Here is a 24,631-nt window from a genome sequence, read left to right on the forward strand (position 1 = left end):
TAATGGGTGGCAGATGAGTCACAGCTTGACCGGACTTTGGAAATGATTGCAGTGTATCAGTGAGATACTCTCTTAATTTGCAACACATATCACTCACTGGTGCCCTGTTATCCGTCTCAGGAGAGTATGAGGATTTTATTCTCTTCCAAAAGGCCTCTCTATGGACGGTCACAATGACTTATATCACGGTACCATGATGTCATTGCTGTGGTTTGAGCTCTAAATTGATCCTAATACTTTGAGGCTGAATTTAACAAAAAATAATGAGGTCTTTAAATTAAAAACGAAAAAAAAAATGCATATGCTGGGTTCGTGCCGTCATTTTCCGTCTCAAGTATCACAATCAGAACAGTGGGAGCTCTGTTCGAGACCGTGACCGGTGCATAATGATGCATTTATTTATTTATTTTCTTCATTTTCGGTCGGCTTTTTTTTTTTTTGCTGTGGGGGCAGAGGGTGTGGGAGGAACACACGGAGAGCCGGTCGTGGTGCGGTTTTGGCATACATGTGTTATTCATGTTCAAACATTGTGGTTGTCTCAATCCATATTCATGCTTTTAAAAAAGACTGGCTGTGTGCATGGAAGTATACTATCCCCTATCATGTTCCCTCCCTATAGCAACCGCAGACGGGGAGATTTGATTACGGCCGCTTAAGCCGCATCGGCCATACGTGTGCATGTTTGCCTCTGTGTGTGTGTGTCCATACAGAAGGATGCCGTGTACACAAGGGTCTCTGTTCGTTATAATAGTGTCTAGCTAGGTATCCCCTAGACCTCCTCTGGGGAACCCGGCTCTGTTTCAGCGCACCTTCTGCCAGACTCTGTCAGCACTTGCTCCAGCCTGGTGTCATCAGCACGGCGAGGCCTTTGATTATGAGGAAGAAAAGTAAAGAGGGAGAGGGAGAGAGTGATATATAGATAAATAGAGATGTTCCCTGCCACATTTTGATTGGGTTTGTGTTTACGATGTAGGTGTATGATCCTTAAACTGAGGTATTGAAGAAAGTATGAGGACTGAACCTCAAGTTTCATCGTATTTGCAGGACTCGTGATCTTTAATTTTTATTGCCTGAAGCTGTCACCTGACAGAATTGAAACATTGAATATAATAACTAACCTAAATACACTGTGGAGCCGAGTGCAGAGTGATTGTGTGTGTGTGTAACAGCTCTATTTCTAAAATATCTTATAACCCTTTTTCTGTGTGTGCATGTGATCTTGATAGATCTTGTGAGGGGGGCCAACCATGCCTTTCATCCTAATGGATTCCATCTGACCAATCACAGCGCAGAGACATGGTAACAGATAAGCCCGTTGGAGCTGGGGAGGTTCCGGTAAACAGCCTGAGAGAGCCCCCCCACCCCCCTCCCTCCCACTTCTGCAAATCCCCCTTCTGCTCCTATCAGCAATCAGCTGGGGTTAATGGCGAGAGCCCAAGGCGAGCTGATTGGAGCCAGGCTACACATCCGTCAAGACAAACACAGTGTCAGGCCGCATGTCAGGCCGCATGTCAGGCCGCATGTCAGGCGCCGGTCATTCCGGTCCGTCTTCTTCCTCACCGCAACACGTGCACCCCGCAGAGGACGAAATCACGCCGACTCCTCCACGTGACGAAGAAGCCGCTCCCGACTGTATCGCGATGAGGACACAAGCCGTAACTCAGGCGGACTTGTTTCCACCGAACCGGTTGGCAGTCAAGTGTTAGAATTTTATATCCTTAAGATCTGAGGCAGGCGCTTCAGTTTCTGTCAGAAGCGTGTCACAGTTTCACCCTCTGTGTCTCACGTGAACTGTATGCCTGCATGGTGTATTTGACCTGTCTGACCAGATCACTGTAAAGTGTTCCTGGGTCAGAAGCCCCAGGTTGACCCCCCCCCTACACACACACACGCACACACACACACACACACACAGCTGCTGTGGTCCCCGCCGGGTGGCCACATGTAACTTCTCTTTCTTCCTTTCTCTGATTTGTTCCTTCTTTCTCTCTCCCTCTCTTTTAGATCAAAAGCCTCTCATTCCCTCTCTCCAAAAAGGAGAAAAAGAAAAAGAGTTAATGCTAATGGTGCTGGGAGCAAAGGAATGAAGCGTCAGGGTAATTACCCAGCAATCACTGCAGCATTCCACAGCTGAGGGGGGCAAAGATAGGGTCTCGAGCCTAAAGAGCACGGGCGTGGATCAACTTGGCCGGCGAACACACAGACACGCTCGCACTCACGTACAGCTCAGCTTGCACGGGTGTAATCTGTCTTCATTGAACAACTCCGGGGTCCGCAGGAGTCTCTTTTTGCTCTGCGGTTGACCAGGAAAAACGACAATTTCCTCGTCGTTCTCGCCGTTTCCCCCGATCGTTCTTTCTGTGTGTGGATCTGCATCCGTGTGTGCGTTGAGCGCTGCTTAATCTGTGTGCGCTTCTATTTGATATGTATGAATGCAGTGGAGGGTCTCTGTGTGAATTACTTTCTGGAGGAATGTGTGGGTATAGAGGGGGAGGATGTCTGCCTGTCATATGTGTGAGTGCTGTACTGTATGCAGACCCCATCGGCTGAGCCTGGCCTGACATCCATGATAACAATCATGGCCTGATTGTGTGTGTGTGTGTGTGTGTGTGTGTGTGCGCGCGTGTGCGTTCTTCGGCGATCAGTACTGTATGTTCAGAATAAGCCACATGTTACAGCGGATGTATGGAATTATACAAGGCGAGACGCTGTGTGTATACGCAAATGTGTTCAAACACATACACAAACACTTGGCTTATTTATTGAGCTACTTAAATATTTGTGTTTCACTAACTACAAATAATGAAAGTTGATGAGAGTTTCTATGGTCTTTTGTTTGAGTTTGGACCAGACGTTGGACCAACGTTTTTTTGATGGAAGGGGTTAATTAATTGTTCTTTGTACTCTTTTGACTTATTTGTGTTTTTGATGAGGCAATTGTGTTAGTACATAATTATCACTCTTGCATCTTTGCCACATTCCTGATGGTAGCAGCTGTACTCATCTGTTCAGGATATATTATCTGCAACTTCATGCCCCCATCCTGAAGTTGTGACAGTTGATTATGAGTCAATTTCACGCAATTGCTGTTTCAAATCTTTCAATAGAATTATATGAACGCAATCTGTAATTTGTTATTCATGTATAACCTTGTTTAGTATAAAACTCAGCCCTTCATTTACTACATAATGTGTGTTTATTCAATACTATGTAAAACACACATTTTATTTGGGTGGAATCATCCAGCATTCATAGCTACTTTCAGGTTTCTGGGGTTAATATTATAACTAGGATTCATCCTCCTACGCATACTGGAAAACTTCTAGTTTGTTAGTATATAGGTCAATTATTACACATTCATGAATATTGATAGATGAGGCTTATTGTGCGTATTCATCTCTATACACGCTCTGTATTCGTAAGGCGTGGCTATGTTTACACGCCTGTATGTCTGCATTCAAATGAGAGAATGTGTGTATGTGTGTGTTCTAGATGGACACAGAGCACCTTTGTATTTCTAAACAGACGCCGGTGGTTAGGAGCAGAATGAATGCTGGGGCAACTGAGAGGAAGCTGCTGTGAGAGTCACAGGCGTCAGTCGTAATCGTGGTGATACCCATTGATAATTGGGTCTCTTTTTCGTTTGGTTCTAGTTCCACCTCAACAAACTTCCCCCCCCCCCCCCCCCCCTGTAGGTGAGGACCGACACGTTTGGCTTGTTGACGCTATGTGCTTTTTGGTTTGGATGCAGAGGAGACGTGGTGGAGACGCTAGCACACAGGCTCATAACAATACATACTTTTATACATCTTTTAAATGTGCCCAGGCCTCCTCTGCAGACAATAGCTAGGAAACAAAACAGAAAACGCACACGATAATAAAAACGTCCGTCATTCTTGCATTGAATTGCATTCTTGAGACTCTCGTTTATTCTCTGGTTTACAAAAAAACAGGCTTCCTGACAGAAATAAATCATCAGCTCTGGTTTACTTTTTGCAGAAATGTGGATGATTTCAGAACCCGACCATCGGGCTTCTTGACCCTCCCTTCTCTTTCTCCTTCTCTCGGGCACCCCACCTCTTAGGAACATTTTACTCCATTGTTTTAGTCAATAACAGATGAGTAATGACTCCTCCAGCCAAGCGGCATGACTTCCGGAAGGTCATTCGAGGGGATCAGGGTGGAGGTGTTATTTTCTGCTTCATGGGGTCTTTGTGTCACCTTGTTCCCTTTGTGAAATCCCACTCCGTCCACTCAACACACTATACAGCCCTTTGAATAAATGCTGGCAGTTCTCTTCCTGTAGCTGAGTCCATTTATGCTTCTGAACAAGCTGCTAGTCTCATTCGAGAACATTAATAAAGGGTCAGTGTGTAGAGGGTGATTGTCTTCATCTTTCCTGGGAATAGAGAGGACAGTGTCTTCTCTGTTTTACCTTGCTCTGTAAAGACAACATGTTTCTTCTTAAATGAACTTTGGAGTCGTCACAAGTAGATAAATGCAAAACTTGGCCACAAGGGGGCGCCCACTTGCATAATACCAGTGTTTCCTCTGTCTCCCAGTGTTCCTGTGTTGCTCTTCTTCACAGGCAGAGAAGCGCTGGCAGTGGGACAGGGGTTAACTTGAGTGCACACCCTCCTCACACTGCAAAGGTCACTATCTTCCCTGAACCTCAAGACCGATCGGTGGTATACTTTGAAGAACCACATGTGCTCAGGAGCTGTAGGAAGTCCTTTATTGATCTGGGCATCAACAGATCTGAAGGAAGGACATGTGAACAGTACAGGTGTACATGTTTGACTGCTTTACTTGGATTGAGGGCAAGTTGAAGTAGCACAATGACCTTTCCAGACCATTCATAGAGTTTCTGTCTGAATGTGACCTAGATTTCTCTGGGGAAGAACATACCGTGTTACTACATATTGTGGAGTTTGTGGTTATCGTCCCTCTGTATATGCGTATGTACATATGCACATGCGTACCATAGTACTGCCGGGATATTTGGGTTTTACAACTGTCCCTGTCATATTTTCAGAGGCGATGACAAGCGCAGAGAAATGAGCTGCCTTTCAGAAAGGGCGACCAATTATCGTTGGGTGTTTTTATTGGTCCAAAAGAGTTTTAAAAATACGAACGATTGTATTTTTATGGTGGTCACGCTCCACGCTGGTCTTCTTTGTGTTCTGCAGAAGTGATTCATCTGGAGGCCACCGAGTTCTAGTTCTCAGTTTGGATGGAAGAAAGAAGGGTCGACCGGGTTTGTGGTTCTACTGCGGAAGAAGCTGCTTTTAGATCGCGATTTTTGCCAGAAGCACAAGGCCTTACACTGTTTCACTAACTTCTCTTCCCATTACATTAGAACTCAGCTTGTCTTAATCATGATCGTACTCCACAGCAACAGCAATACTAAACCAAGGTTCCCAAGGGATATCAAAGCCCACAAAACAGAACCCAAATGGTTTTGATGACATTTTTAGTGTTGGGCTATTGTTTGATCAAATTTCTACTCTGTCCGTATGAACCTTTCCCTTGAAGATATTGCGATAGCTGACGAACGCCTGCAGGGATTTTTCTTTCATTTTGCACAAGTGTCCACTTGGACTCATTGAGGGTCACTTTTGACAAAGATGGATGTAACCTCTGACCTGAATGGTTGACAGAGGCGTACGACTAAGAGATGTTAATGCTGTTTTCTCTTTAACAATCACCCCACGGATTATTCGAATCATCAACTGCTTTTTTTTTTTTTTTTTCAACAGGGTCAGTAAAAAGTAACCGCACATTTAAGGAGAACCTGGTCCCGTCCTATCTGCGTGTTGATAAAGTTATCAGAATCAAAACAATATTCCTGTAAACATCGGGGAGCCATGTGTGCAGGACATAAATGAGACAGGCATTATGGTTCCTCCAGAGGATACACACTCACTGAGACAGACAGTCCACACCGCAGCGCCTGGCCCATAGCATCCTGGTAGCGGCCGATCGTAGGTGGTCTGCTTCAGCGGGAGGTGTGTGTGGTTGGAGAGCGGGATGACATCTGCACACAGTGCTATAATGATAAAAGCGTGTGTGTGTGTGTGTTTGAGTGAGAGTATAGTTCGAGGTAGCCTCATATACTGAGAGATAAAAAGAATGACGGCTGCACTCATCATAACAATCGAGCAACTGCCCCCCCCCACCTCCGTCTGTCCGAGAGAGGCATGCGGCTGCCCAGCATTTCTCTTTGGGGGAGTATGTTTTGACTTTGCAAATTATGACAGAATTCCTCGCCCTCTTTCCCATATCAATGACTCATGTGACTCCTCAGCAGAACATTTAAGTTCTGTTAAAAGTTTTTCTGCACAATTTCACAGGAGGCACAGCGACGTGGCTGAATATTTCGTCGAGTGGTTGTTATTTTATGTGACCAGGCCAAAGCAAACTGAAGCTTGGTGAAGAATGTAATCATTTATCTAAGACCGGAGGGCAATATGCTCAATTTGACCTAAAATAGGGCTCTGTGGTGTCTGTAGGAAATGGGGAGCTGTGGTGTGCACGATTGCAAATGTACAGTATGCGTTTCGTTGGCTATTTACTTTTTTACTGTTTATTTTAACAAGGTATGTCAAAGCTACAGAGCGGATACAACTAGAGGCAAAAACCATGTTTGGTTTGTTTGTGCTTTGTCTCATGGTTAATGCGCGTGGAGCGTCTGTCTTGTTTAATCTGATCGGCGCTTCGTGATGTAGACAGAGAATGTTGTAATGTGTCTAGTTTCGCAACTTAAGTGGCTGCGTTCCTTGGAAACTAAGTGAAAAGTACCTCTTCAGCTGTTTCACTTAAAATCAGAGAAACACAAGAGAATAATCAACTTTCCTCTTTCCCTCTCCCACAACATCAAACCCTAAGATCTGATCCAACACACCCATTGGCAATCATGAATTGCTGGGAATAGTATCTGACTTTAGTAGTGTGAAGCTTTCCCATCATTCCCTGAAGGGTTTGATGTCCCTATCGCTTGTGGACTGACCAACCAGAACTTTTAGCCCGGCTGGATAATGACTGTCATTAACCTATCAAGATCTGCCCAATGGTCCTGACTGCATTTTCCCTTCCCCTCTTGTCACTTTCCCTCTATTGCCCAAACCAAGATGGCTCCTTGAAATCTTTGCGCTTGCCCTCCAGTGAGCAGAGAACACCAAAGTCTGAAGCCTAATTGGATTCATTTGTAAAATAGCTGTGGAGATTTGGGCATTATCTATCTATGTACCCATGACTGGAATGCAGCTTGTCCCCCCCACTAGGCATTTTCTGGCCTCCCACCAGCTCAGTTAAATTGTAGTCTCTTGATGGCCTCAAGTGCTTTCCCTATATTTCTTTTATTGGATGCTCATGTTCATTAAATAATGAATTCCTTTCATTGCATGTGCCTTTACTTTGTCAAATTCAAGCCCCGAGGTGAGAAAGGACCACTTGGGTTAAATGTGGAATTAATGCTTTACAGCAGTGAGTGAATGGTGCTTTGTCTATCTGTAGAAAAAAACACCAAAGAAGACTTCTAAAGGTTCTAAAAAGTTCGAGACAAGAAGAAGTATGCTCCTTACCACTGAACGGGTCTCAGGGGATCAAACGGAGTGCAACTTTTAAAATGACCTAAACTCAAATTCAATGGAATGTAGAATGGTGTGCTTGTGGAAATCATAAGTCACCATGTCACCATATCCTGTCATCACATGTGCTTTCCCTTTGTTACTTATTTGTAGACCTCTGTAGTCTCATTGCATCGCGCCGTGCCCACCTCCAGCTGCATCTGCTAGTGTTTTAGTTGGTACAGCTCGGAGCGTTTTTTGTTTGTGTGTGTGGCTGTGTGTGTGTGTGTGGGGGGGGGGGGGGGGTGTATGTGTCTTTTTATTTCCTGTTTGGTAGATGTTCATCAGATAAAGACTTTTGGAAACAATAAATAACTGGCTTTTGCACCAACACTTTAGTGAGAAGAGGTCGGCCGCAGAAAGGCCAAAGCAGAGGCACAGTCCCATGGGCCAAAGGGCTGAATCAACTGTTAGTGTGACGCTACTAAACAGAGCCCAGCGTCTTCTCTCTTCATGGATCCACTCATCATTTTTTTTTAACCCCAAGCCTTAGCGAAGACTTACTAATCACTAATTTTTTCAGGGTTGGTCTAAGCCTTTCTTTGCCATAAGGCTTGTTTCACATCAGCATGCTAGTAATCTGCGCTCTTCTCTTTCTCTGTGTCTATCCTCTCTCCAGATTGAGAACCTGTTGGAGCAGTTAAAGGATAAGGACAAACAGCTGGCCGGGTTGAGGGAAAGGGTCCAGGGCCTTCAGACTGACTCCAGCAACACAGACACAGCGCTGACCACTCTCGAGGAAGCTCTGTCAGAAAAGGTACCGGGATGGGAGGTATGAGGGGAGGAGGAGGAGGAGGAGGAGAAGGAGGAGGAGGAGGATGGCCTTATTGAAAAGGTTGGAGGTCAAGATAATCTGACAGAACCTGCTGAGAAAAGACACCCAAGGTGAGGTTCAAGGTTGCTCCTTTGGAACAGTTGCTGGAGACATGGTGAGAGGAATTATGCACTCTATTGATGGAGGAAATGAATAGACAAAACATCAGACTATACTATACATAGTGAATAAAAACACAATTGGACCAAGAACTGGTCTGGGAATTTTTACCAAGTGAGGCACACTTGTCTTTCAGGAAGCCAACATATGGCTTAATTAAGCTGTGTTCTTTGCTATGACTCAATGCCGTGATTTACTATCATAGGCACTTGATTTATAGGCCTTGGACCACACTAGATGAGGTCCTTTATAAAAACGGTAAAGGAAAGAAGGAGAAGGGAGGTCTAAGGTGAACCTAGACAGAGGATTAGTCCCTGTCTGTAACTGTGCTGAACGCAGGGAGGGAATAAAAGGATAGAAGTTTTGAAAAGGGGAGGAATGGAAAAGTGCAATGGCAGGCAGAAGAGGCACAGCCCTGATGGAAGAGGTGGCCTCAAAATTAAGGGAGGAAGAGGTCAAGGAATGTAAGGATAGAGGCAGAGTAAATAATGAGTAACTTCTGCAGGGCATTTGAAAAAAAGAAGAAGACAAAGAAAAGTGCTGGCAAGAGGAACAATGTTACAAAGGATCAGACAGGAATGAAAATCCATCTCCAGATAACACAGTCTTCAACATATAGAAGAAAAAATAGTAACTGACCGTGAAGGAACTTGATGAAAGAGACTGTTATTGTACTTTTAAGTCTCAATGGACTACCATTCCAAAAATATCAATATCATTGATTTTAAACTATATTTGCCTACATAGCCTTAGTACATAGTATAATATGCACCCATGTATATAATATATATATATATATATATATATATATATATATATATATATATATATATATATATATATATATATATATATATATATATATATATATATATATATATATATATATATATAGGGAGACTATTATTACATTCATGCTGAAAATATATTGCAGCATAAATTGGAGGGTTTGCATTTGTTGTTTTCCAACAACAACAAGCAGCTAGTCTCCATAAAACCCTAGCTAGCATGCCCCACCAACATTAAAAGAGGAGATGTCTAATCCTAGTCCTAATGTAAATAAAGTCCACCTGGAACTAACTGCCTTTATTTCAAAGGGATTTACAATTGTTTGTGCTTGTTGCATGTTTGAAGTTGTTGGTACTTCAGTATTAAAAAGGATTTATTTGGAGCTGCAGACTAAAAGGTTCCCATTTATGTGTTTGTTTGTACTGCAGGCAAAAAGATGGCAAAAAGATTTATATTTTGTTGGCACCGGCTGCTACTTAAGGGTCAGTACAGTTCCTAGTGAGAACAGATGTGGATGTCCAGCTGTAACTTCTTGTTTTCTCGGGGGCTGCCACAGTTTTTATGTTAATGTGGACATATTGCTGTCTGCTACGTTAGTGTGAGTTACTCGTCTAAAGGGTGAAGGTAAAATGCTAGAAAACACTCTACAGGCCATTATAACAACTAACACCGGCCATTATAACATTTGAGTCATGCATCTCTCCTAACCAGAGAATATGATTGGATGTCATCAGCCACAACAACAACGTCATTGTGAAGCATATTGCAAACAGCTGACGCTTTGATCTGACATTTAAAAAAAGGGTTTAATTAAACCAGAACATTTTTGTCTGAGTCGTCTAACAAAGCCTAATAAGAAATGTCTGTAACGTTAAAAATTTTGACACTTTAGTTCGTGACAGATATGTGTGGAGTTTGTCTCCCTATATGCTGACTTAAACTATTTATTTAATCTACTGGAAAAACGAACGTTTGCATTTTGCTCACTGAAATATATCTATTTATAGACTTTATGCAGTCTTATGGGTTTTTCACTCACTACATAGATATTTTCCTTTAAATTCTTTAAATTCTCACCGGTGAAAATCACCTATACATTTGTTTTTGTTGCGGACAGACGTTTAAATGAGTAGCATAATGGCCACAGTGAGCCATAAATCCATTTTCAGCCTCTGCCCCGTTAACCAGAAACCACTTCTGATGAAGCCTACATATAATTCAGCTGCGATGAGGAGAACTATGGCGAGGCTTTTCAGACTTTGAGGTCAACACAGGGTGGGTGCAATGTGTTTACAAGAGCGAGTGTGTGTGCTGCTAATCACGCTCCCCGTCACAAACCCGCTCTTGGAGCCAGTCGCTCGCCACAGTGCTGTGGTTCTAATTAACAGGCTGAGGCAAGTTGCCCGAGCCGAGCCCTGCGCTTTGGTCTTTGCATACGCGTGTGACTGAGCCTGTTTCTGATCAAATATGTATTTTTGTTGTGTTTATGGGTACTCCCCACTTGAGTCTCATAAAGGCAGATTGTATTATCGCCTCCTGGTCTCTTCCTTAAACCCCAAAAATTCTAGAGATATTTCATAACGTGGTGAAAACACCCAGGACCATTCAGTCCTGTGGTCTCTCTCTCTCTCTCCCTCTCCCCATCCTGCAAAGCCCACTATGCAGTGCGTTACTGTGCCAGCTTTAGTTAGTGAGTCTATTTGTTCAATTACCGGAGGTTTTAAAGCCGCCAATCAAGCAGCGATGCCACATCGTAAAGCCTCATTGCTGAGCTGAGCTCTGCGCCTAAATAAACACCTGGGTAAACACCTTGATAATCACTTTAGTCCACACCTAAACACACACACACACACACACACACACACACACACATACACCTACTCTACACACCTTGCGTGCTCCACCACCCATAGAGCGGACCTGGTCTCATGCCAATGCCCGAAGCTGTAGTCCTCCCACTGTCTGATGTGATCAGTGAATTGAGAAAATCGTGATGTAAACATTCCAACTTTGCTTATCAGCATGAAATGAAAAAGTGCTAGGAAGTGATCTACAGTCCTGTCCAATCCTTTCACAATTAATATGTCTCCGTCCCTCAACCCTTCTGGTGCTTTCACCATCTCTCTCTGTTCTTCTTGGCTCTGGTCTCCTCGGGTCTGTGCTGTTAGCACTGTTAGTATTATTCATAATGGGCATTTATGAGTTTGTCTTTAGCCTCACTTTGCTGAGCCTCGACAGCAAGACCCCCCCCCCCCCCCTCCCGCTAAAGTAATTCCATATTGATAGGAAAGAACTGAAATCACAAAGGGCTCATCATCTTTTGCACACTGGAAGCAAGATACATGCTTTCATGCAGATGGTGGCTGTCCAGGCACTTTACCGCGGCACTCGTCACACCTCTCATCAAACATTGTTTTCTCTTTTTTTTTTTGCCATTTCAGGAGCGGGTAATTGAGGCTCTGCGTGAGCAGAAGGATCGGGAAGACAGGGTTCGGCTGGAGGAGCTGGAGCAGATGAGAAAGGAGAACCAGGTATTAAAGGAAACACTTTCAGCCCTGCAGCCCCACAAACTGCCCCAGAGTCAGCCTGCTAACTCCGTCCTGACTCAGAACCAGAGGCCCGATGGAGCGGTCAGTATGCATTGTTTTGATAACTTAGGAAAGGATGTTTTGTAGACGGCAAAAAAGATGTGTGTGTGTGTGTGTGTGATATGCAGTGTTTTTGTAAATATGTTTATTGTAGTGCATTTTATGTGAACCATCTAAAGCAGAACTTGCGGTTGAAACGGTAAGCGTGTTGGTACAGGCATTGTACAGAAGATTGATAGTCTAGAGATAGAGATATGTACGGACTGCAGACAAACCACCATCAATATTTAATCGTTATTCACATCATAACAGACTTGCACAGGCTTCGCCTCCAGTGCCAAGCTGTAAAATGAGCCCAAACACACAATCTCATTTCAAGGAACATAAAACAAATAATAAATGTACCTTCCCCGAAACATTTGACTTCAAACGAACATTGTGATGCTTTATGATTATTATTCATTGACCTAAAATAATTCAAACTTTTACAACCATTCTGCACGGGTTGTAATACACTACTTGCACCCTGTATTTACACTGCTTACATCTACAGTAACAGTAATTCCACTCTTTTACCTCCCGTGTGCATCCACAATATTGTTAGCAGAGGGCCTGCCTGCACTTTGTCCCACAGGATAAAGGCATGGATTAAAAGAGAGTGATTTATGGACGTAGAAGATCCCTCTAGCCCTGTCTCTGTTTTGCTCCCTTTTTTTTTTTTGTCTCTTCCAGTCTCACAAGCCAGGACAGAATCTTGCATCGCCAGAATTTATGAGAATGTTTTCTTTTATTCTCGCAGAAAGCATACACACATCTCATTCCTGTGAAATGATAACTTTTTGAATGTTGACACGGCACCACATGAAAGAGACAGCAGCTCCATAAGTCTTCGGAGGAGGCGGTTTCACACTCCGACAGATGCGCTGCCACAACGGGACATTTCTCTGTACCTGGCAGCAATCAGACCTGTTATGTAAACTTGCCGATTCCTCAAAAACAAAGCTGACGTTTGTGTGTTTCTATTTGTGAGTGTGTGTGTGTCTGTTTCCTTCTGTGTGCCGGTGCATGCGGTCTTATGGTGCAGAAACAACAGTTGGATGTGTGAGTGTCTAAATGTGCACAGGTGCGTCTGGTCTTGTTGATGTGTGACGCTCAGTATGTGAGACCTGAATGATGAGATTAGATTCCGTTCAAACAGACCTCACATATACATCAGCCAGTGTATAACACCATTTGATCCCGGCGGCCGTGTGTACTTTCATCCGAATGCTGGCAAGTAAAAATGAGCTTTTTTAAACTGTCATATAATTTGTATTGCCATCGGGTCGTGTACAGGCCACCGAAGATGTTTGTATGGGTGACTCGGTCAAGCTGTTAGCGGAGGTTTTGACCTCAAAGCTCTGTTGACTTCACTGCATCCTCATCCTCTTACCATAAAACAGTATTTGTTGATGCCGGGCTTAATAAAGGACTTCTGGAACTAAACACTGGTTCTTCAAAGAGAAAATTGTCACGAAACTCAGGGAAGGAAACGACCTCTCCAAAGATGGTCGGCCTAAAGCGGAGCGAGCAGTCGCCACATCTCACCTCACTTTTAAGTCTCGTTCAAAAGACTCTTTTCAAACCAGGTGGATGTTGCATTTTCTTACCTTTGTTGATGATGATGAGATTTAATGCTGTCATCTCTAAATATACAAAGACGCGTATTATCTTTTGTAGCCAAAACCTTATTTTAAAAGCTACCCAGCCCTTTTTTGGTACCGGTTATCCCCTGACCCAGTTGCGATCCTGGTGGCCACACATATTTAACTTATTTGTAATATTTACACTGAGACTGAGACTTTTCCAGGAATGATAATAATAATTCCGTTGACCAAATATGTCATTTTATCTTTACTGGCCTTGCCTCTCCTGTCATAATATCACTAATTCTTGCTGGACCGCATGTCCTCTCAGGCTATGCTCTCCCTTCAACAGCATTTTCAGCTTTCCACTGAACGAACATAACAAAATCTTGTCCACTTAGGCCTAATGTGTTTTGTGAAAGCTAAGATTGGGTTTGATGGGAGTGCACGAGTCAATGAGGCTGGGTTTGGAGGTAATGGGGAAGAAGAAGAAGTAAACGGACTCAGCTTGCTATGAAGAGGGCCAAGTGTTCCCCTTTTTCACATCACGTAATCCTACAGTCACGTTTGTATAGTGTGCACATTAGGTCACACAAGGTCACACGCGTGCCATTGGAAAGTATGTTAGACAGGTTAGTCAAAGGCTATCCACGGACATAGAAATGTTTTAACAAAAAAGAAAGACAGAATAAGGGAGTCATAGCCTACTATGATGTAATGATTGACATTTTGAGTCAGTATTTTGATATGCAGATTTCTCCCTGCTAAGTTACCTCAGTATGCATCTTCTCTTTGCATAATGTCTATCTGGGAAATGATAAGGTGAAAAGAGGCATTTGTTTGACTAGTGGTAATATTGAACAAAGACAGACTGAGGGAGCGCTGCATGTACAGTAAACGATACGCCTAGCGTGTGTCTGTGTGTGTGTCTGTGTGTGTGTCCATGTTTGTGCGCGCTCACTCGATGATGTTTAAACGAGTGGCCTCAGCTGTTTCAACAAGTTAAACAATCTTCGCAAACACAGTAGACAGACTGAAGTGAAGACCAAGCGAAAGCGGGAGAAAGATAATTCTAGGGTGCAAACTTCCTCTGGGTTATTTTTCTCAGAGAAGAAAGAATTCATCAGTGTAACTTTTTTTTCAACATGTTACTTAGATTTTTTTTTTTTTTTTTTTAAATGTTTGGTGGTCCCATAAAATTGCAGCCAAATACAGAGACAGTTATTTTATGATGATAATGACTGAACTCCAAACTCGCGATGGTGATACGTGATGGACGCCCCGGGGAGGCAAATGACAGACGTAAACCACAGAAACGCAGGCAGCAGAGGAACCGGGGGGGGGGGGTGAAGGAGGGGTGAGGTGGGTGAGAGGGGTGAAGGGGGGGCACAGATTGATTCTGCTTCAGCTAGACTGTGCCTCTAACCACATACTCAGGATAGACTTACCTTTGCTTTAAGCTGCCCTTGCACAATGATCTCACAATCGACCCTTTGTAATTATCAGGGTCCAACCTCTCACTTGGTTCTTCTACTGTATTATACTTATTTTAACATCTGTTTTATCTCTCTGTATTCATTTATAGGTTGAAACCAAAGTAGATAAGCCTCCAACAGGAAGCACCACAGTAGGTTCTCTTTATCTTGTGCTTCTTTGTTTGTGCTATAGGTTTGTGACTAAGTAAATTCTCATAGTATCCAAACTTAATATGTAACTGTGCTAACAAGTCTCACAAAGATGGGACTGGGTTTCCTAAATTGGTGACTATATATCTGCTTTGATACAATAATCTGTGTATTAGTTATGCATCTAAATTGCTCTCTGTGTTCTGTCTTCCTCTGAAAGACCCAAAACATGGAAGAAACGGTCCGGAAGTGTCCAGACATCACAGATCGTCTGAGGCTTCTGGAGCAGGAAGTGGCTCGCAACAAAGAGGAATCTGGGAAGTCACAGTCGGAGGTTGAGAGGCTAATGGCAGCTCTGAGGGACGCTGAGATGGACAAGTTGTGCAAGGAGCAGAAAATCGCTGATCTTGAGAGGTGAGGGTCAAAAATCCAGTGACATTCCCATACATCACAAGACGCCATCTGGGTGTCCTCACAGCGCATTGTCCTTTCAAGTGACCGGATCTTTTAAAGATCTAAAATCATTCCAAAGTGCTCTATTTATAAAGGAGTAATCCACGAGACATAAACTGTCTAGATTTAGTCCTCCCAGCACTTGAAACCACTTCCACTCAGTCATGCTTTTTCCCTGATGTAATCACACTGCACAGTGTTACCTACTGTTTGCACATGTGAGGTTTTTAATCATGTTGCTTAATATCCTATCATTTGTTTCCGTGTCTCAACGTCTGCAGACCTGGGTAAGTAGTTTTCAGTGTGCCTGTTAAACATATCATCACAATACCGCTGATATTATCCCTAGCCATCACGTTTGACATCGATTCATGGCTGTTGGGTTAGTTTTACACTTTCCCGAGGTATAAAGTTGTACGTCAGGGCATTTTTGGCTCACATGATTCCCAGCAAACTCTGACTTGAGTATTGCAGTGGGACAATAAATGTCGTGTGCATTCATGGCAAACATTCTGGTCCTCATCTCTTTCACAGCAATAACACAATGAGAGACTGCATGTATTTCCTGACTTATATCACGGAGAGACATTTAGCCTCTGAGTTGCGTTGACATCTGCAGAAATCCTTTCTATTGCTTTGCTATCATCTGTGTTTTTCCCCATATCACACTGTTTTTACATGTATCTGTTCCCAACAGGTAAGTGGTTGTGTTTTCTGCATTACTGTAAACGCATTTAGCAAATGTGTGTGTGTGCCGTAGGCCTGTGTGTGTGTGTGTGTGTGTGTGCTCGTGTGTTTTTGGCAGCTAGTAGCATGCCAGCGGGAGTGACACTGACTGTTTATACCTCTCTGTTTATGACTGGTGCAATGCTACTCAATTATCATCTGATTTATGGACTGGAATGTTGTGTACATGTGCCCAAAAGACTGGTTGTTGAGTGCCAACACAGAGGTGTTATATGTGTGTGTATGTGTGAATAAGTAGCATGCTTTAGTGTGCATCTAAAGGGATTATAATTAGTTGAGTCTGTGTGTGTGTGTGTGTGTAGGTTGATAGTTTGGTCGGTCGCGAAAACAGCGTATGAAAGAACAGTTTTGTGACACAAACGCAAGCTTCGGCCCTTAATAGCTCAGAATGCATCCGGATGGGTCGCATGTGCCGAATCCCCCCACCCCAAAAAAAAAAATCGCCTGCCGCATTCATTCATTACCCGTTTTACAGACTCTGGCATGGAAGCCATGTGCTGACTCAAACTGTGTGGGAACGCATGAGCATCGAGTATAATAGGCGCGCAGTAATTCCCGCAGAGTTTGTTCCCACAGTCTACACTGTTTCAATGCGTTTGTGCGTCATTCCACTACCTCGACATGTGTCTGCTACCCACAAGCAGCCGTCCCCAGAGTGCGTCCGTGCAAGTGTGTGTTGATCTGTGCGTTTCGGGTTTTGGTACGCGGCCCCTCGTTTGACGGGAAGCGCTGGGATTCAAGCATCGGAAGAGTTTCCCTCAGCTCGTCCATCTTTCTGGCGCTGCTGTCTCATTAGTGTCAGACAGTCAGTCTGACCCCTCCTCTCCGGTCAGCAACGGGAGTCAGAGGTCACATGCGTGTCAGCTGCAGGTTATCAGGGGAGGATCCTCTGCAGTCGTGCACACCGCCGCTGTGATATCACGAAAGTTAAAAGCACACGAAAACGCACTTCACGTACTCTGTCCCCCGTGGAGAACAGCCATGGTTCATTTCAATCACATTAAGTTGGGGTTGAATTTCATTTGCCCGTTATCGAGAGTTAACCAAGATATTTAACATCAATACAAACACAACAATTACTGCACTGGTGCGTTTCTGCAGGCATGTGTTATGTGACAGCATATAGGCGGACAAGTGTGTCCGCTCGGTGATTGGACTCCTGTGTGAGAAGCGTCTGGGCAGAGGATGAATGTCTTTTTAATCAGAGTGTTTCTTCTGGAACTCGGTCAGACAGCCTATTAAGCGATATCTCAATGGAAAGAGAGAAGACCAGATGATTAAAAAGAGTCTTTCTCATCCAGTTGGCAATGAAGCAGAGAAAGTCAAAGACGAACGTAGCCAGCAGGTCATTGTAATAAATACCTCCCAGCACAGGGGAGACTTGTTGACAACTGTTTCTTAGCTTAGATCTCTCAATGATCTAATGTAAGTCATCAGTCATAACATTTAATAGTTTATTGTTGGTGCTTTATTCACCGGCATGTGTTTTGTTGCAAATCCTTGCTAATATACACAAAAGTGACCAGGGAGACTAAACAGGCTCGATCAGCTGTTAACATTAACATTAACAGTTGCATTTGTCAAGCACAACTCGGAAATACGTGGTTTCTGAACTCTGAATAGTTTGTGCACACATTGTGGACTAAAATGAAAACGTCTATTTAGCTCATAGTCTGTGATACCAGGTGGGAATCATTCTAAACCTTTCCCAATTCATTTAATTAAGTCGCTGCATTGTGTTTCTAGGTGGTAAGATGCTATTGACTGCCTTAAAGTACAAGATAATGCATCAAGTGGATGACCTTTTTAAAACACGGTCAGTTTTAATTAACATTAAACACCAAATAATGCTGATTGAAAAGGGAAATGCTTTTGATTGGTTGATGCTGTCTCTGGGAAACGTGGAGGTTTTCTTTTCCGTGTCAACGAGTGGACATTTTTTAGATAGTTGAATAATTTTACAGTTGTATTCTCTTAATGTTCTTGCGGCCAAGTGAGGACTAAACTAAAGAAATGAATCAACCTCCCAGTCGCACCGTATCACAGCCAGTGACGTGGTAATCACTCTGGTATTTACGGGAGGGTTCCAGGAAAAGGGAGGCGTGTGTGCGTGTGTGTGTGTGTTAATATGTGAACGTATATATATGAACTGTATGTGTGTGAAGTTTGTTGGCGGGTGGTTTAACGAATATTCATTCCCTCCAAAACAACCATTTGCCAACATAAAGACTACTTAATTATATCACTAAGAAATAATTAGACACACATCGCTTTGGGACGTGTTCCAATGACCAAAATCAGACTGTGGAGATTACCGGTGTTTTGTAAACCACACACACTGTATCCGTGCACCTGATAAAAAGGTGTTCAAACGTTGCACATTTATGTGTGTATTTTCAGGTGTACATACTGTTTAGAAGTCCATTTTTTAGCTTTGAAGAAGACATAAACTTCCTGTTTAACTGTAGAAGTATGGACAAGTAGCACCTGCACCAGGGATCTTATTCCACTTTCTTTTTTCTGCACACACACACACACTGAAAATATGCAAAGGCGACACACTGAAACAGTGTTTGCGTTGCGATAAGAGTCAATAAATCCAAGCCTCATAAAGCATCAGTAATAAACACATTCTTTTTTTGTTGGGATCTCACAGCACTGCATGTAGAGCAGAGCCCCAGATAAAACTCCAGCGTTGATCCAACAGCCTTTTGCTGTACTTGCAGAGACCCTCATTTGTTTTCCTCTCCTTTTTTTGTACTCTACCTTGTTTTGCGCAGAGAAAACTTACTCAATTCAGACGTAGTCAAAACCTCGTCCTCATTCCATCTATGCTGGACTAGTGCTTAAAATCTGATTTGAGAGAAGAGGGGGAGACTTGGTAAGAATTGAGAATTATGAGGGGGAGATAGGAATCTAAAACATTTTCCTAGAAGGTTATTTATCCTTTTAAACTATATTTACCTGGGAATAGTCAGCTGAGAATGCCTACTCTTTTACAGAAACACCCCACTTAATATTGGCGGTTTCCCACATTGAGATCCGGGAGCGTCTCTGTATGACCGCAACTTCCTGCTTTTGGCCACTCGGCAGCTCTACAGAAGCCATTCATTTGATCTTTGTGCCTTGCTCTAGGGCACACTGGCAGTGCTCATTGGGTGAAGTTAGAGGATCATTAATTAATGAGAGAAAAAACAATAGGAAACAAGTAAGGGAAAACTTAAAAACAATGTGGCTGAGAAAAAGAACGATAGAAATAACTGTAGAGACAGGAAAACAAATCTGCTGTGCTTTTAAAGCCAGAAATCAATTTGAGCTGCTTATGTTGGAAGGCAGACGTGTGGAATGCTCAAGGTGAAAAACGTTGTGAAAAATTACTTATTACGCTCAGTTTAAGAAATGGCTAAAGTCATTCACGGTGCTCTTTCTCTTCCACGACCCCCCCCCCCCTCTCTCTCTCAATCTCTCTCTTTCTCTCACTTCATCTTTCTAAGAAACGGGACAGTAATAAAATATTATTCACCGCCTTGAATTTATTCATTTCAACAGTTCAAATCGCTGCTCTCCTTTTTCCATTCGCATGCAGCCCAGCGCGTCTGCTCCTTAGTCGCACTTTGAAACGTGCCCTCATTTACCTTCTCAGTGGTCAAAACACTTACTTTTGCCCTGATGGGCTGATGGGGGGTTTATCAGCAGTGTGAAGGGACCAGCGTGTCTGCTAGTTTATACACCTGCGCCAGCGGCTGCTGTGCGTGATAGCTGATATGCCCTCATGTGAAGTTTGCTCTCCATGGACAGACATCAAAGATCAGAGTACAGACAGATAACTTCTCCTCCGCCTCTGCACTGTGTAAATATGTACGCACATATTTATATACAGTATATTCTTCATTCATAATGGTAACAGAATTGAATGATAATCTTTTTTTATGCAAACCTTTTCAAAATCCACCTCGTAAAAATAATAAAACCGTATAAAATCATCAGCAGTGTCATAAAAAAAGAAATAAAGAAGTAAGCCGGAGACATGGAATGACATGCCTAATAAACTGGCTGTGTTTTTGTGGAAGGGGAGTAATATTAGACGTAAATTCTGTTCTGGTTTGTCTTCTGTTATTATAAAGAAAAAACTTTCTTTTATGGCTTTAAAAGGCACTTTGTGTTTGTAAATATCTGTGTGTTTCATTTATTAATCATCTTTTCAGGTGTTTCACATTGATTGCAAACCAACATCCCTCATAAAAGCTGATCAACCCACAGACGCATGCACACATGCATGCTCTTACACGCATACATGTACACGCACATGCATACGCAAACACAGACACACACACACACACATACACCATTCAAAGGGCTGTGACAGCAAATATTTGCCTATATGTGGGGGCAGTTTGTATGTTTTGCCCAGAGTAAACACACCCGTGTGGATATGGAATAATAATGTGGCGCGTTTTAGCAGCTGCTTGGTCACAGCCTGTTTACAGTGTTGGAGGGTTCCCTTAAGCGCTAATTTGTCACTGTCAGCCCTTTTCACACTTTCGATTTTTTTTTTTAAGTGCCAAGGCCAAACTGGGAGCTTAAAGAGGGTGTTTTTATTCTATTTTGAGAGTATAGATGGTTTATAAGTGCAGCTGCGTATTCTATGATGAGATTAGTGGTTTCACATGTGTGTCCAACAGTCAGTGTAATAAACGTGAAGGGTTGTGTGTGTATTAAATGCAGATTTCTATGCATATGTGTGTGTGTGTGTGTGTGTGCCACTGTTCATAGGCTAAGTAAGTTCATCAAATGACAAAAAGCAGGTCTTTGTGTGGAGATAAATGCATAACGTCCTGGCAGGTTTTGCTCTGTAATCAGGAACTCTCCAGTGCACAACACTGACAGCAGATTTATTACCCATGTGTGTGTAGCTATATGTGTGTGTTCCTGGCACACATGCACACACCAGTGTGTGTGTCTTTCTTTCTGTTGCTTATCTGTAAACTTACCTCATGTATTAAGACTGTTTGTGTTCGTGCGTGGTCTTCCATCTCTTGCCTACATGGGGTTGTGTGTTTTATTGCTGAAAGATTTACACAGCAGTGTCTCGTCTTGTCCCGGTGTTATTAAGACAAAACACACGCACAGTTTCGTTGCTTTACTGTACACACCAATCAACCATTTATCCGCATGATGCAATTCCCCAGCTCCGTTTAACTTGAAAATAAAGCACAGCTATATGTAAAACACCATCCATCCATCCGTCTGTCAATCCATCCATCCGTCTGTCAATCTTTCGACTGGTGGTCTGTCCGTGTGTCACATACCATACATTCTATATTTTGGAGTTGTGCAAATCTGTGCATATGTCATAGTATGTGAGTTACAAATCTTTTTGTACTTTTTGTACTTAATGATTGATTTACATTTATCTATCGAGCGTCTGTTTATCTGTTGTCACCCGTATTTCTCTCTCTGAAGGCAAGTGAAGTCGCCTAACATCCAGAAGCAGACAATGGTTGGTGAGATGAGGAAAGATGCACACACTGATGGACATCCACACTCTTTATCGCAGGTTTGTGTTTGTGTGTGATCGTGTCAATTCCTTGGCCTCATGTCTATTTCCTCATCTCCTATTCATTTCACAGTGCAGATTGGCTCATACTGTACCCGTGTATTATTTCCTTTTCTTTCCTCCTCATCTCTTCCACAAGCTGCTCCTCAGAAATGAACATCTCCTCCCCTTTCTCCGTCTCCCTCTGCAGTCCCCCGTTGTGCATAATTGTGCTCCTCTGAGTGACGAGAGCCCCTTTCCAGTCCTTCATGCTTCCGGCCCAACCTCCCTCAGTGCACCACCTCAGAATCCGTCCTAAATGGAAGAGACGAGCATTAAGTACTGCGGCATCAGCTCCGTGCGCCGGCCAGGAGCGCCTGCGTAGTGGCTCAGATGGGAATAGTAAAGAACTAATTAGCGAGGCTGAAGAGAGCAGCATAAATCACCATTTGCATGTGTGTATTTCTTTCTATGGTGTCAACAAGGATGTCAGCTGCTTGCTTGACAGTGTGTGTGTGTGTGTGTGCCTGTGTGCATGCTTGTACGCTGGCCTGCAGAGCAGTGCTGAGGTGTTAATATGCAGAAGTCAGCCATGCCAGGTTATTCCCATAGGACCGATGAAGTAGAGTACACCTCTCTGTACCTCTCTGCCAAAAAGAACCAGAGCCTGTTTTTGGTTGAGATATTTTGTTATTTCTGTGTTTTCTGGCGGTTGCATCCAACATCCTATTTCCTCTTCTTAACAGCGTCTGAGTAGCAGACATTAATGTTTCTTCAACGTGCAAAGAGACATGAAGTGAGAGCCAGAAAGAGCATAAAAGGTACATGGACCAGTGGAAGGGAGACGTGGAACTGATGTCAGGGAGATAGATGACTTACGCAGCAAAACAGAGTTGATTTTTTGTGGTATTTATTCAATGTAATACTAACCAGTGGCAATACTGTATATACATGTGTGGAAGTGCGTGAATTCAAGCTTAACTTTACAGTCATTTGCCCAAATTAAAACCTGGCCGATAATTATAAGTATTTGAAAATATATAAATCGGTCAATTGGTAGATCAAACGGAAATATCGTGTAGTCACCTGACTTCTTCAGGCACATTTCTGTAAGTTGTTCCACTTTTTAGTTTATGCCTACATCCCGAAAAACATTCTCATCAGCCCCAGCTGCCCCGTGTTTAGTGATAATTAGCAAAATGCAAACATGCAAAACTCTGATGATTTACGAATATACTAAATAGTGCACTTTACCTGTTTTTTTTCTCCATTTTTGGTAGTTTTGTATCCCTCAACATGCCAAATAAAATAAATCTTTGATTTTAACGTTCAACAAAACGGTGTCCTCTTTAAAGAAAAATAAATCATAACAAAATAATAATCCAGAAAAAACACAAATAAAAAACACTTTAAGTCCAAGAGAGACCATGTGTAACAGCACAATTTTAACTGTACATTATTAATATGGTGTAAGAAAAAATAGGAATAATTAAAAAAGATTCAAAGAAATTCATGTAAAACCTGTACTACATGATACAATCACATATTCCAGCTTACTACATACATATCTATGCAATAAAATGAGTTGTAGCTTGTATCCCTTTGTTTCTTTCTCTTTCTCTTTAATTTATCTGTGGACCCATCAGGAACACAGCACGCTCCGAGGGTAAACACAAACAAACAGGTCCTTCCCTCGCCGCTCCCTCTCCCCGTCTACGGGAGTTTATGTGGGATGGAGTGATAGTATCTCTCCGCTGCCTGGTCTCCATCGCGCCACGCTGCACTTCACAAACACAGAGAAAACACACATCGGAAATGTTCAATTCAAGCCTTCGCACAGGCCTTTTATTCCTCTGTTATCTGTAACAGTGAGGAATCAGCAACACTCAATACCCACCACCAAACCCAGTCTATTTAGAAATACAAGAACTACAGAAAATCTGGGGACAGTTAAAGAAGATTCACAGATTCACTCAAAGCCGGTTCCCACAGTCTGTACATTTGAAACTGTATATATGAAGCTTCTGGCCATGCACACATGCTCAACATTTTTTAAATCTTGAAATACGACACACAGAGGTTATTGCGGCACACTTAACTTTTTTGACAGAGACAGATGTGTGTGTGGTTTTTTTATGTGTGTGTGTGTGTGAACCTGGGGATTATAGGTATACAGCTTCTGGAAATGTGCATTCTCTCACTCTCAGCTCGTTTATTTTAGTGATTATAATCCTTTCACCAAACCAAAAAGGGCCAGACTCCATAATGATCCTTCCCCGGGGGATTAGGTGATGATTGGTGCTGTATAGGCAATTATCTTTCCATTTCTCCCCACTCTCGGTATCTCTCTTGCCCCTTTTTCCATTCTTTGTATTCTTGAAAGACAGCAATACGAATCACAAAACACACACATGTGCACAGACAGACACACGCACAGTCGCACCCCCACACACACACACACACACACACACACACACAGAGGCACAGCTTTCTGGTCAGGTTTCATTCATGGGTCCAGCGTTGGCAGTCCCATCTCAGTGGGGTGGGTGTAGTGCACGTGCGCGTGCGCATGCATTTCTGTCTGTTAGGCGGGGTCAGACCGGTACTTGTTGATTCTGGTGCATCGAATTACTACCCGTCTGTCACATCCAATTACAGCTGTGGACTGCTGACGCACACAGCCTGCCTCTGTGTGTGTGTGTGTGT

At 43.0% G+C, this 24,631-nt stretch overlaps 1 protein-coding gene across 9 annotated transcripts in view; it reads left to right on the forward strand.

Moving 5' to 3' along the window:
* Positions 1-24,631, forward strand: part of LOC120829835 (ERC protein 2) — a 117,650-nt gene that overhangs the window by 29,991 nt on the left and 63,028 nt on the right. For all 9 annotated transcript variants that reach the window (XR_013453033.1, XR_013453034.1, XM_040194343.2 and 6 more), the window contains 5 exons: positions 8,248-8,385; positions 11,793-11,981; positions 15,150-15,191; positions 15,410-15,603; positions 21,853-21,946. Coding sequence is in view for 7 of the 9 variants with exons in the window: in XM_040194343.2 (XP_040050277.2) it covers positions 8,248-8,385; positions 11,793-11,981; positions 15,150-15,191; positions 15,410-15,603; positions 21,853-21,946 (657 nt within the window). In the remaining 2 variants the exon portion in view is untranslated. The remainder of the gene's footprint in view (positions 1-8,247; positions 8,386-11,792; positions 11,982-15,149; positions 15,192-15,409; positions 15,604-21,852; positions 21,947-24,631) is intronic.

The sequence above is a fragment of the Gasterosteus aculeatus genome, chromosome 2 (assembly GCF_964276395.1).
Source record: "Gasterosteus aculeatus chromosome 2, fGasAcu3.hap1.1, whole genome shotgun sequence".
Lineage (NCBI taxonomy): Eukaryota > Metazoa > Chordata > Actinopteri > Perciformes > Gasterosteidae > Gasterosteus > Gasterosteus aculeatus.